A 15,008-nucleotide genomic window follows, 5' to 3' on the forward strand; every position below is an offset into this window, starting at 1 on the left:
GTGAGCAGGAGCTGCTGTAGATAGCTCTGTGAGCTCCTCTGTAGCTCAGAGTGCATGACCTATGTGAGCTGAAGCCTGTTTTGTTTGGCTTAACAAACACATGAAGGCTGAAAATGAGATGAGACAGTAACTGCCTCCCCTATCCTCATGCTGAAGCTGAGTAATGGCTGCCTATACCAGCTTCAGAGACTAGATCAGGGCAAGGTGGCTTTGTTTTGATCATCCTGGGTGTAGTGGGTGTTCGTGAGCCCCACTATCTCTGTGTAGCACATGAGGTTGAAACAATAGCCTGTCTCTTACCCTGGCTTTCTGCCTGTTCAGATGTTTGCAGGGTTTGGGCATGCCTGCCTCTGAACTCGAGATGATGGCTGTTGTGGTAGTGACCCTTCTGCTCTGCCGCTCTGTGAGTCTCCATCTAATTGGGAGTTTACTGTTAATTTTAAATGTTTATTTTTGAGTTACATAAAACGCTTGGGAATGGTAATTAAGTGACACTAATAATTTAATTATTTTTTTGTGTGGGTACTCTGTACAAGCATGGTGATCAGAGGACAACTTGTGGGAATTGGCTCTCTTCTTATACCCATGGGTGACGGGGATCAAACTAGACTTAGCAGGACTGTCTGTAAGTGCATTGTTGCTAACTCAGGAAGCATTTAAAAACAATCCATTTTTCCTTTTTCCTTTTCTTTTTTTGAGATTAAAGTATAATGACATAGTTTTCCCTTCTCTCCTTTCTCTAAACCTTCCCATATACCCCTCCTTACTCTCTTGCAAATAAATGGTCTCTATTTTCATTAATTATTGTTCAATACATATGTGTATATGCCTATATATTCTTAAATGCATAAATAAACTGCTCTGTATAGTGTTACTTGTAAAAACTGACTATTTGGTATTGGATGATCAATCAGTGTGCTCTTCCCGGAAGAAGACAATTCCAAGGAACCTTTTGTTCATCTGTTTTTTTTTTTAACCATTTTGAAAATTTTGTAAGCGGATTAAACTCATATAATGTGGCATTTCTACTGAAATTAAGATAGAGCATCACAGACAGACCTGGAATTCTGTGGTGTTTCCTATAAATCATATGGATAATTTTATTTTTATATAATATCCCATTAAGGGGAAATATATATGTATATATACTATTTGTATGAGAATAGTATACAGACTAGGATGTTTCACTCTTAGTATTAAATAGAAAATAAAGCTGGATATTATAAGATTTTGCTTAATATTAAGTTTAGATAATATTAAGCTGTTTATTTTATTTTAACAGGTATCTTTCAGATGAAGGCATTGAAGCTTGTACAAGCTCTCCTGGGAAAGTCAATATAAATGACATCATCCTGATTGCTCTCAATGTAGGTTAAGTTTATTAACTTTAATTAGACATTTTTAAAATTTAAAGCTATATCAATGAAAAATTCATCATAAACTATGTTTTATGATAAGTAAATAACATAGAGGAAATCTTTAATTTTTTTCCCTTTAAGTTATAGAGATATTTATTGAAGTTATGACCTTATATTAGCTAGTTGTAAATATTATATGTACTACAATGAAAATGAAAAAGTTGACTAGTTGTAGAATCCATATTTTTTAGTAGTTTCATAATAGTAAGAACTGACAATTTTTAAAACAGTGTGCCATTTGGTTTGCATTAGATTAGCTGTAGCCTTAATTTATTTTCAAACTATTTATTTTACCGTATGTGTATGAGTAGTTTCCATGCATGTATGAATGTGTCGCTGGTCCCTTGGGAAGTCAGTTGAGATTGCTGCACCTCAGGTCCTTGGGAGGCACTGTAAGGGTGCTGGCACCTAGGCTGAGCCCTCTGCAAGAGCTGCAAGTGCTCTCAAGCACTGAGCCTGCTCCACTCTCCATATCTCCTCTCTAGATGTTTCGTCTATGCTCAGATTTTTGTCTTGAAAAGGACAAGTCTTACTGTTTTCATTTGTAAAGTAAGAAAATAAAAAATTAAGAAATAGCATTGAAATCTTGCATGTGTTTTAGGTTCAAATATTTGAATTATTCAGAAAAAAATTAAGTGCAGTCTTAATTTGTTGCACACTGTTAGTGTTTAGTAAGTATAAAAGACAGTCTATTAGCTCTCTTGAGATCCATAGTCCATAGAATGACCTTCCACGTGATCGTAGGTTTTCATTTTGAAGACAGCCCATAGTCCTGAAGAGCCCCCCTTTGTGTGTGGACTGTGTAGACTTGTCACAAGTCAGGATGCTACTATCCCCTGCTAAGCAGCCTCTGTGCTTTATTTATTGTGTGTGATGGTTTGCTGAATTGCACGTATTTCTGCTTTTTCCTAGCTGTTTCCTCAGCATTTTCTCTCGCTGTAGTTTACATAAGCAGGGAGATAGCTTTACTGCAGGAGCTGCTGCTGTGCTGTCCCAGCGGCTCCGTTCCTTGGTGCTCCCTTTGCTTTGCTCTCCTGTGGACGCTGGAGCTGCTGGCTCTGGACGTTAAGACTTTATGGGATTGGGTCATTAAAACATATATGGGTTTATTGTAGTCCAGAGCTATCATTTAGACTATGGATTAGTTTTCAGTAAGACGTAATGATGTAGTTTGTTGGGGATTTTAATGGAGAAGAGTGACTAAAGTAGAAGAGTAACCAAGAAACACGACGCTTCTGCCTCTACTGTTTGTTTACTGGAGCAATGCACAGATGCCACCAGCTGATTTGAAAAGAGTGACTGTGTGTTTTATAACTAGTTAAAGATGTTTGCTTAGTTTTTGTTCCACAAACCTGAAATACTTTCTTTTGATCATAAGCCTGAATTTAGTTTTACTTTTCTATAATTCTATTTTAATAATAAAATATTTATTTTAGACAGATTTGAGAACAATTGGCAAGAAGTTCCTTCCCAGTGACATCAACGGTGGAAAGGTAGAAAAGGTAAAGAGGAGGCCGGCTCTCGCTCTGCTGGCAGCCATAACAAGGTGGAATGTGCACTCAGTTACCTGGCAGACAGGCTGGATGGTCTCAGACTTACGATGCTGTTTCGCTTCACATGTTGAACATTATTAAAAGTAAAATTCTGGTGAATTTATAATGCTAAAAAACTTGATTCAGAAATTATGAATATGGTGTATTAGCTTGGCATGTAACTCTTGCCACATTATTAAAGTGCCCAACAAGTTGTCTTTTCTGTTTGGGTTGTAGCTTCCTTTGTAAACTGTCACTAAGTTTACTCAGTCCTTTATGAATGTGAAAGCATATGGTGTGAGGTTATTAGTTTGGCAAAGACTCATGTTTGGGTCTGTTGTCATTGTGTGCTTCACATACAGGTGTTCTTATGGATTTTCTAAGTGGCCTCATTTTTAAATACAGGAATACCTTCTAAAAATAATCAGTTAGGGATGAAACTTCCTGCACATTTCTGTTGTTTTTTTTTAATTTGAAAATAAATGTATAATATCTTAGTAAAGAATTTCAACTATGCTGTTGATCTTGTATGAATCTTAGTCTAGTTTCTTGCCTGTTCTAGTCTCCAGTGTCTTCTCTGCATTCCCCAGAGGGAGTGGAGAGCAGGGCGGAACTTTCCTCACGAGAATTCTTTTACATTTGTCACTGCCACAGTTTTTTTCCCATTTATCTTGGATCTTTTCCTTATTGTTAATTTCAAGTATTGTTTTCTGATTGTTAGTGTGTTTTTACAAAGTCCTCTCCAATTTGTTTCTATTTTTTACTTTTTGTTACAGAAATAGTTGTTCTTAGATACAGTTTTCTGCTGGATTTGACTTGGTCTCTGAACTTTCCTTACCCCTGCCTGAGTGTCCAGTCCATAGCATGAAGATGATACCTGATAATTTGCCTTTTGATCTTCTTTTAGGAGATGCTGGCCTTGGGTGGGAACATGCTTAGGAAAAACTCCACATTATAACTGCAGGCTGGGTGGCGGCTGTGGAGAGCTCTGATGGACAGTAGTTACACAGGAGTCCATGCCCTCTCTATACTAGTTGGGTTAAGACAATGAGAGCTCTCTGTAGTCGTGTTTGTTTGCCTGTTGTCACTGTGTCCTTAAGGCTCAGAGCTCACCTTGCTGCTGCCTTGAGCTCACCAGCAGATGGAGACATTCTTTGTCTTGGCCACTTTCTGAGCAGAGTTTTGCTTCTAAAGTTGTGTGCAGTATTTTTAAAGGTTTCCTTTGAAGGCAGTTAATAACAATAAACAAAACTTTATAACATGGAATCTTCTGTGATACATATTATCACTTAAAACATGCTTGAATGTGATGCTAATGTATACATAGAATGACTAGATTAAAGACTCTTTTTCATGAAATAGGAATTTCTAGGTGTTTCTTTTTCTGTTCTTCCTCATTGATTATATTTTCCCTTTTACTAGCAGCTACTGAGACTAGATACAATTCCACTCACAGCAGGAATGAAAAGGTTTTGAAAACTGGTTTAATAGAAAATTTAAAAGCTGATACATAGATTGTACTCATTTTGTTGGCCATTAGTTAGAACTGTACATACTGTATTTAAATGCAGCTGTATTTAGGCTAAATATTCAAGAGATATACTTTTAGTATGCATTGAAGATTAAAGCCACTCACTATACTTTATTTGTGCCTTTATTACAAAGATTTACTACCTAACATTTCATCATGTTAATAGTATCTGTTTGTTATAAGGATATAGTCTACCACTAAATTACATATGTTACAGTTCTAGCTTAAAATAAGCTTTATCTTAATCTATAAGTAAGCTATATGACTATATTACTAAGTATGGTATTTTAATTACAAATCTGCTATTTACTTCATTGTGTAAATTATTATGTAAAACATACTTAAATATGATGTTAATTTATATATAGAATGAATAGAAGTTGCTGTCATTCTTTTTATGTTCTGTTATTGATTATATTTTTCTTTCACTAGCAGCTTCTGATGTGAAGTGTAGTTGCTGGATTTTAGTATGGAATAATACTCTCTAATTTACCTTTTATATTAAGAAAGGAAGAAAGGTTGGTAAGGGAGGTGAGAAGCCAAAAGGAGGATGAGGGGGGAACAGAGCAAGCTAGATTTCATGGTTAGTTCTTAAACACAGCAGATGTGGAAAGCAACTTTACAATATTTTAACCAACATTAAAAAGGAAGTTTATATTATATGTCGTAAGAAGTGGGGAAGCCATGAGTCAGATTAGGCGTGGAGGGTATTATGGTACCAGGAAGGCAGGAGTACAGCCATTTGCTTATCCATACACCCTGTGTCTCGAGTTATTGAATTTAGTAATAATGATTAAATTTAATAATAATAGTGATTCTTGGCAAGTTACTTAATCTTTTTCAGAGGTTAATATTTGTATTATTAAAATATTATTCCCTTATGCCATTGAAGTATTAAATGATATCGAACTTAAAATGTTCAATGTAGTGTAGTGCACATGGTGACTTTGTCATATTATGAGAGATTTGTCATATCGTATTCAGAATGGTATGTTTGTCTCTAAAATCTCAAAGTGCATAAGTCCTAATTACCTCTGCAGGGTTGCTTGTTACTAAGCTCTCCAAAAGAATTCAGTGAAAGAAGCAAGCAAATGGACTCATCTTTGTTGTCTGAATTTAGTCCTAAATGTCCTTGAGCCAGATTGATGTTTGTGATAGGATCAAAGACGGCCTGAAGCCCTGTTCTGACTAATTCTACTGAATTCCCAGTCTGTTTGTGTTGCTCCCACTTCAGAGAGAGACAAAGACATTTGAGGATTGGGGAAAATTTCCCAAGTAGTTAGAAGCAAGGAGGAGTGGCAGCCACCATCTTTGTAGGAACTTCCTGCATTTGTTGTGTGTGATTTATTTTGAAAAGCCTCCCCTAAGTGTCTTCCCCAGCTCCTTTGGAAGCTAAGCCACTAGGCTCGAGGCTCTCACAGTGCTGGAGTCTATCCAGACAGGGCAGTAATTCTCTTTAGAGAGAGATGGGAGGACGCTACATTTCATCTCCCGAAAGGCCGCCGTTTATGTTGTTGCTGTTAACAGTTAGTGAGACTAAGATAACACCACTTTCATGATTTGGTAATTTCAGATTAAAAAGAGAATGGAGAGCTAGTAGATTTGTGATCAGGTAAGAAAGATGGTAGGTCTATAGTCTACTATGAATTTAATCTCATTTCAAGATGTCTTGGCCTTCAGAAAGATACTTCATTTGGATTTTGCAACTGAAGTTGTAGTGAGTGTTATTATTACTGATTATTTTGGGAGAATATAGAATTGCAAAAAGTGAAATTACTTTATTAGGAATTAATATGATATTTTCCCTGCGGGCCTTTTACCTCTTATTCTATCTGTGGCATTATTTTGAAGTTTTTATGTACCATGTGTTTGACCATAATTTCATAGATTTCAAGTAGAGACTGGAAAAGTGGTGAGAAGGCAGGCCGAGGTTTTCCTACAATTTTCCCAGTCCAGGCTACATGTTCCATAGGTTTTCGCCCCAATTCAGGCCCTAAATGTTGGACTGTGTGTGTGTGTGTGTGTGTTGTGTGTGTTGTCTTATTTTGTGTGTGTGTTGTGTGTGTGAGAGAGGCCCAGAGAGGTAGGCAGGCAGGCAGGCAGGCAGACTGGGCAGGCAGGCAGAAAGACAGACTGACACACACAGACAGACAGACAGACAGACAGACACACATATGGATGGGCGGGCAGACGCAGGGAGGGAGGGGGAATATGTTATATCTCACATAACCTTTTTTTCTGAGATTTTTTTTAAGGGCAGGGTTTCTGTTTCTTAGATATTCTGAAGTCTTGGGGCAATTAGTAGTATACAAGCTGGAGACCATGGGAAATAGTCATAATGTAAATGTAGTATAATTATTTAATGTTTTTCTCTACTTAATTTTAATTTTTTGTTATTTTCATAGATGTTTAAAACAAAGTAGGCCTGGTAATCATAAGCTCTAGCCTAGTTTGAAGGCTTTGTGAATTGTGGAGGAAACAGGGAATGTCAGATTGTTGAGGGAAGACTGTCCAGGAGAGAGGGATACAAATGTCCCATTTGCTTCTGCTTTGTTGCTGGTTCCCTATAAACCAACAACCAATCAAGTAACAATTACTAAGTAACAATATCCAGTTAGGTGAACCAAGGAGTTTATTGGGGTTCCTTGTAGAAGTATCTGAGAGGGTTGCCTAGGGAGCAAGTGTTGGCTCAAAGGCAGTGCCATCGTGTATGTGTCCACCCCAGTCAGGGTGAGCATGCTCTCCACATGCCCTGCAGGTGGCTCAGCAGGGTGGAGAGTCTTCTCCAAGCACCTGGACTCATCATTCAGAGAAGTGAGGACTCAGCAGCCCCTCCCAGGCAGTTGACTGCCTCCCCAACCTAGGGAGGGCCTCATTAATCTTAGTCTCAGCTCTGCTGGCTTGGTGGTTTACCTGGAGTCCCCTGAGCTGCCCTCCAGGATGCAAGGTTTCAACCTTAAAGAGATTGATACACAGCAATCATGTTCCAGAGTTACTTCTTTTTAAATTGTAAGTCCTTGTACAGACAGTTGCATATGACTTTTTAAAATGGGAAGCCGATTTAATGCTTCAGTTTTGCAAGCTGAAGTGACTGGCTCTGAGCTTCAGCAGTACCAGCGTGAGCCACAAGATGGCTGCCTAGCCTTAAAATTCAGAAGGAACCAACCTAGTTCTCAAGTTTAGAGGGTGAATATTTTTAAGGAAAAAAGAAGACAAAACAAAACAGGTAACAGGTTCAGGTTTTAATCGAAAGCTCTTTTCTTTCTACTTTGTTAATGTAGCCTGTCATAAACAATAGCTTATTAATGTTTCATTTAGTGAGTTATTAAAATTAAGCATGTTCTTGTATTTTTCAGAAAAATGAATAAAATTAGGAATTTGTGTTTTATTTACTAGGGTTTAGTGATGCAGTTTCTTATTGTCTTGGTCTGAATTCTTCTAAATGTAGACAGATACCACATTCTACAAACTAAAATAACAATAGCAACCATAACCCTTTAAAACGTAAGTTCTGGGGCTGGAGAGATGGCTCAGCGGTTAAGAGCACTGACTGCTTTTCCGAAGGTCCTGAGTTCAAGTCCCAGCAACCACATGGTGGCTCACAACCACCTGTAATGAGATCTGATACTTTCTTCTGGTGTGTCTGAAGACAGCTACAGTATACTTAGATATAATAATAAATTAAAAAAAATGTTTAAAAAAAAGTGTAAGTTCTGCAGCTGGAGCGGGGGATATCCCCAAAGCTTTGTCTGTAGTGGGATGTGTTTTTCCACTAGCTGGGCTGCCTTGTCTGGGCTCAGTGGGAAAGGAAGTGGCAGGGTGTGGGGATACCCAGGGCCTCACCTGCTCAAGGAGAAGGGGAGGAAGGCTGGGGGAAGGATTGTGGGAGGGGGGTGACAGGGATGGGAGCAGTAAGAGGGATGTAAAGTGAACAAGTAAAAAACCAAAATAAAATGAAAAGTAAGTTCTATCAGGAGCAGTAAGTCAGAGTGGGAAGTGGGACCTCTGAGGGCGGCCTTCACGTGCTCCCAGCCTGGGTCAGTTGCTGGAACTACTCAAAGCCATGGGAGGGCCATCTTGTTTATAACTCTTGCTTTTGTTGTTCAGAAATTTCAAGGTTCGGAGATTATTCAAGATGTTTTTTGTTTGTTTTTTATTTTTTGAGACAGGATTTCTCTGTGTATACCTGACTCAGAGATTCACCTGCCTCTACCTCCCCAGTACTGGGATTGAAGACATGCACCATCATGCCTGACTTCAAGATATTTTTTGGAAGGCTTTAACATTTCTAAAGGATAAACACTTTATAGTCATATAGTAAATATGCCACCACATTATAATCTATACATTTTCTTTGTATTAATACATTACCATCATTATTATCTTCACTTAAACGGTCTTTCTATATGTTCGTATGGTCACTTTTTGTATGCTCTGTATGTTTGGTCTTTCTGTGTATCACTTGAGAAACAGACGTTTTTGACCTATTCCTTCTCCATCTTTGGAACATCAAATCTTAACTTGTTTAGAGCTTGTTTTCAGCAAAACCTTGTTTTGTTCTCTTCTTTGAGGCTTTGAGGATCTCTGATGTTAAATGATTGGTCTTTATTATCGGTACAGTCCGTGGAAAACCACTAAAGCAGGAACTACCACCTCAGTGAATTCGGCCTTTGTTGCTGCAGCGCCCAAATGTCCTTCAGCTGTAGGCAACCTGTCACATCGTCTGCAGTTTCCATATCAAGTGCAACCTCTCTCCTAATCTTCTGACCTTTTGAGCTCAGTGAGGCTTCAAAGAATGATATTCTCATTGCTCTGTATGCCTTGTCCTCTTTTAGTGTTAGTTGTAGAAGTCACAGTAGAAGACCAACGTGCTTGGGTGAGGCAGCTCCATGTGTGCATGCTTCTGTGTCACAGTTGCTGATGACCTCTGGCAGTCTTTCCCTGGGCTGTCAGGTATATTTACATGAAGACAGAAGATGGACTGTGTAATTCCACAGGTGAATTCAGCAATGTCTATAAAGCTCCTACTTTGGCTCCTGGTTTATTTTTTTGCATGTTAATTATAATATAGCATTGGAAAATCATTTTTGTTTATTTTATTCTTACTGTTGTTTGAGAGAGGTTTGCCATATACATATACCAGACCAGCTTGAAATACCCTGTGCAACTGAGGGTGTCCTCATCTTTGTGACCCTCTGGGCCTTATCCTCCCAAGGTGCTAGGGTCACAGATGTGCTATCTGTTCAGCGGTATTTATCTTATTATTTGTTTCACATATGTGGGTGTTTGGCCTGCTTGTATGTCTGTGCACCCCATATGTTCATGGGGCCAATAGAGGGCAGAAGAGAGTGGTAGCTCTTCTGGAATGGAACTTACAGATGGTTGTTAGCCATTATGTGGGTGCTAGGAGTTAAGCTAGGTCCCCTGAAAGAGCAGTCAGAACTCTTAACTACTGAGCCGTCTTCCTAACTCCGAGAAATATTGTTTTATTCAAGCAGGTAAAAAATGATTCCATTTATTCATTTATTTACTTAATAGGGGTGTGTGTGTGTAGGTCAGAGGACAGGTTTTAGGAGTTGGTTCTCTCCTTTTACCGTGTGGGCTTTAGGACTTAAACTCAGATCTTCATGCTTCATGAGTACCTTACTCACCTAGCCATTTCAGTGGCACTGTAACAGTTTTGAGTGTACATTCGTGCAAAGTGAAAGACACAAAGAACTCCATAAGTGAGACTTTATGTCAGAAGAGGACTATTCATAGTAGTAGTAGCTTTTCTCTCTAGACTGTTGACTTTCAAACTCTGGAATGAGTTGTGAATGGAATAATGCCACTGTGGAGGCATATTTGAAATATTAGTACATTGTACACGGGCTGGGCTGACGGCTCAACAGTTAATGCTTCTTGCTGCTTTTGCGGAGGCCTGGAGTTTGGCTCCCAGTACCCATGTGAGGTGATTGATAGCCACCAGTGTAACTCCAGCTCCCTTGATCTGATAACCTCAGTTGGACTCTATGAGTACCTGAATATGTGTGCAATTGCATGTACACAAACACATGTACACATAAATAAAAATAAATCCTTGGGAAAAAAAACCTTACAGTACACATACTCTATATATGCATATTCCTGTGGTAAGGTCTTAAAATATATGTGTATATTATACATGTATATATAGTATATGTGTATATATTTAATAGATGTACATAAAACAATATACATATCATATTCAATATTTTATTTTAAAATAGAATATGCTGTTTTTATAATATGAATTATAAGAAATTGGGCCTCATCAAACTTTTTGACTGATAATTATGCATGGAAGATACATGTGGTTGATGTTTGTAATTACTGGAACCTAAAGTCTCTGAGTTTGGGGAATTTTTTAAGATGCACTAAGATACTTGGAGAGGGGAGAAAGCAGACAAATGTCCTAATGTTTTCTTGGTGTGCCCTATAGCACGCCATTGCCTCAGCCTTGTTAGTGCAGGGCCCGTAGAGAGCAGGAAGATTAGGTCTCTGCTGGAGCAGCTGCAGCAGACTAGGCTGTGTCCAGAGCAGTGAGGCGATGAGCACAGAGCCCAGATCAGGTGCTAACCGTACGCTGGACTGGTGTGCTCGGATACTCACGATGCTGGCTGCTGCACCATGATGCACTTATTGCAACATGATCAACTTATTGATCTAGTTGGTTGTTGATAGTGGCAAGGGAAGTTCCCAAGTACTTTTAAGTGTGGCTTTTCCATTACTGTCCCTTTTCGAAATGATTTTACTAACACGGCATCACACTCACTCTGTGCTGTGGCTTTGAGTGGATTCTTTCTGTGTAGGTTGTAGATTTAGCTTTTCAATTAAGACATTTCACTGACCAGAATATTAATTTTAAAACATAAATTATTTAAAATACTGATGTGTGTACATTTATGGATCTTTGAGGTTTAATATTAAAGTAGGTCCCCCTGAAGTTTCTTCTGAGGTAAGCACTAGAATATCTGAATGGTTCTGCTCAGGCGTTCTGTCCCCACCCCTTCCTACACTAAGAAACAACTGCATGAATTCTGAGTTTGTTCATTGACTTTAAGTACACATTTTGGTTGTGTATGCAATTATAGTAAATGTGTATCAATTCCTTTGATGGCTATTTTATTATTTTTTTTTATCAGTTTTGAAAATAGAGGCTACTTCTAAGAAGCAGCATATAATAAGAGATGGACTCAGGGACTGAATAAGTGCATGACAGAGTTAAGCCAGTTTCCTCTCATAAGATAATGCCAAATTACAAAGAGTTGCATCATTTATATTGCTTTCAGTAGAGTATACAGGATCTATTTGAAAGGTACCTTTATGACACTTGAAATTACCAATTTTTGTCCTGAACTCATGGTTGTAAAATACAATATCCTACTTTAGGTTATTATTTTTTCTCCCAATAAATTTTAGAATCAAATTACTAAATCTCTTAAAGTGTGCTAGAATTTTTACTGAAGCTGCAGATCAGCTCAAAGACAGTTGACATCTTTATAGGATATGATGTGATGGTACCAATCAAAAGCTGGTAAACTGCCCATCTGAAGAGAGTAAAGAGCCTCAGTGTGGAGCACTTACCACTCTCTTTAGTTTAATAAGTCTGTTAAACTACAGCATGAAACCACTGAACCTAGAATTTGGAAGAAACAGACAGAATACATTTTTATGGATTAGCCCGAGATGGCTAGTTTCATGACCTCCAGCCAAACATGTAAATACGCACATTCTTACACACAGGTGTACTTTTAAACTTAGATTCTGTATTTGAGAGGTTTTTCTTTCTCAGGCTGGCTTGCTTTGTTTAACATAATGATTTCCAGTTGCATGAGTTTTTCTGTGAACACCATGATTGCACTTCCTTTACAGCTGCATACAATTACATTGTGGTGTGTACTTTATTTTCTTTATCTGTTCATTGTTGATGGACCCTTAGGCTGGTTGCATTTTCTACCTGTTGTAAATACTGCAGCTATACACTTGCTTATGCAACCATCCTTGTGCTTTGCTAACTTAGGACACATACCGAGTGGAGTGGCAGTGCCCTGTGGTAGGTGGCTCCACTTTCAGGTTTTTGAGGAACCGCCATACAGGGGTTGCACAAATTACATTCCCACGAGCACTGAGCCAGTGCATTCCGTTCCCCTTCTATCCTCACCAGCATTGTTGTATTTGATTTCTTGATAATAAATAAAAGAATTTGAGATTCTTTTTCTTTGTTTTTTCTTTTGGTTTTTCAAGATAGGGTTTCTTTTTGTAGGCCTGGCTGTCCGGAAACTCACTCTGTATACAAGGTTGGCCTCGAAACAAATCCACCTGCCTCTGCCTCCCAAGAGCTGGGATTAAAGGCATGTGCCACCACGGCCTGGCAGGAATTTGAGTTTCCTGACATGAATCTCAAAGTAGTTATAATTTGCTTTTCCTTGATGATTAAGTGCATCAGACTATTAAAGAAAATAGTTAATGAATACTTTTAAACATACTTATTGACCATTTGTGTTTCTTTGTTTCCTGAATGGCTAATAATGATAATCATCTTTTCAGTTATTGATTGGACATTTGTATTTTTCCTTTGAGAACTGTCTATTTATTTATGATGGGTTTTTTGGTGCTTACTTTTGGTGGTTATATACATGTGTGCATATGTATGTAATTACATGTCCAATGCTCAGGTGACAATCTTGTTTCCCTTCATTGGTTCTCTCTTCACTCTGGGGATTATTGGTTTTGTTTTGCAGAAGACCTAAAGGTCACACAGTCCCCTTGTAAGCTCTTGGGATTATTTCCTTGTGCTATTGGAGTTCTCTTCAAAAAACCCCTGTCTAGTCCTGTGCTTCAAGTTCCTTCAGCTATGTTTCTTTAGTGGTTTCCAAGTTTATGTTTTATGTTAAGGTCTTTGATCTATTTTCATTGATTTTTTTTTCTATTTAGTTTTTACTTTATTTTCTCTCTCTTTTTTTAACTTTTATTGCATTATGATGAGAAAAGTTACACGATTTCAATTTATCTGAATTTGTTAACATTTAAAAACATATTTTAAGTAAATAGAATTAAATCACATTCTTGTTTTCCTTTTGTGCCCAACTCCTCCCGAGACTCCCCCTTCAATACCTACAATATCTTTTTTTGTCATATTCTAAAAAATTTATAAAATATTATACCAATAAGAATGAGTATTATAAGAGTTGTTTGATATAAAACAACAATCAATTTAACAGTCTTATGTAGATGCTTGTCTACAGCAATACTGAAAGTACATATGTTTTTCTCAATATAAATTTTAAATAACTCCAAACATATTAACTGTATATTTCAAAATAATATATCACTACTAGTATTTTCTTAAATGAACATAAATATACAAAAGTCTTTTTGTTTGTTTTTTTTGTTTTGTATTTAGTAGAGCTTAAAATCTTGGCTCTTACTGTGGTATAAGCCCAAAATAAGAACAATTTTCAGACATTGGAGTTCCTTGTAATAAGGCTGTACTTCAGTGACCCTCACATCACCAAAGGATTTTACCTCCATGGTAGCTAAGCTGAGAATTGACAGTTCTGCTGAGCCAAGGAATGAATTGTAGCCATGATTTTTGGATACAGACTTCCTGCTATGGTCAAAGCTATTTGACTTGAGTGAGTGATTTCATTCTCAGCCCACAGAAAACAGGTTACATTCATTTCAGAAATGGTGTGTGTAATAAGATGGTCTATCCATAAAGTCATTCACCAACTTATTTTAATGAACAATGGTTCTGCTTGGAGGGTGGCACAGACATTAGGTGAGGGTAAGAATTTGATTCATTGGTTATGATAATTTGGAAAAGCATTCATCTCAGAGAAAGAGTAACTTACAAAGTCCTCATCTTTAAACTTGATATAAGAGTTACAAACATCTAGCAAAGCATTCAGTCTCACTCTTTGTTGTTCTCTTACAAGCTACCTCCCAAGTTAATTGTCTACCTTTCTTTTGGGTATATAAATACTTTTGAAATATGTAAGCTGTTCTGAAAACCATAGCATAGTATAAAAACATGAAATAAACAATACTACTAATAGAGAGGCTGAGATAGGAGAAGGAAGATTTCAAGACCCTTATGTTGTACACAGCAAGACACTGTCACGAACAATCTGTACAATATTGGACCTCTTTCACCAATTACCAAATTAGAGAGACCATTGGATGACAATCAACAAATTTCTAATTCCTCAAATTTTTGGATTTCAATTAGGATTTGTTGGCAATATTAATTTTCATATTAAGATATTAAGAAAGAGTAATTGTTACTTCCTGTTGTTTTTGTTGTAAGAGGTGGAATTAGTTTTGTGTGTATTTGTTGAAAGATTACTTTCTTGCTTCTTCTAGGGTGTAGTTTCACTCCTTATTTTGATATTTTCTATCTATTATCCTTTGTAGGGATAGATTTGTGGAAAGATACTGTGTAAATTTGGTTTGTCATGGAATATCTTGTTTTCTCCATCTATGGTAATTGAGAGTTTTGCTGGG

At 37.5% G+C, this 15,008-nt stretch overlaps 1 protein-coding gene across 2 annotated transcripts in view; it reads left to right on the forward strand.

Moving 5' to 3' along the window:
• The window catches only part of Tdrd3 (tudor domain containing 3), a 127,391-nt gene that overhangs the window by 30,012 nt on the left and 82,371 nt on the right, over positions 1-15,008 (forward strand). Inside the window, exons 2-3 of one of the 2 annotated variants that reach the window (XM_031362436.1) lie at positions 1,283-1,367; positions 2,855-2,920. In XM_031362436.1, coding sequence (XP_031218296.1) covers positions 1,283-1,367; positions 2,855-2,920 — 151 coding nt within the window. Of the gene's footprint in view, positions 1-1,282; positions 1,368-2,854; positions 2,921-15,008 lie in introns of those variants that run through there. The other variant, XM_031362437.1, reaches the window with a different exon arrangement.

This window comes from Mastomys coucha, unplaced genomic scaffold (assembly GCF_008632895.1).
Source record: "Mastomys coucha isolate ucsf_1 unplaced genomic scaffold, UCSF_Mcou_1 pScaffold9, whole genome shotgun sequence".
Classification (NCBI taxonomy): domain Eukaryota; kingdom Metazoa; phylum Chordata; class Mammalia; order Rodentia; family Muridae; genus Mastomys; species Mastomys coucha.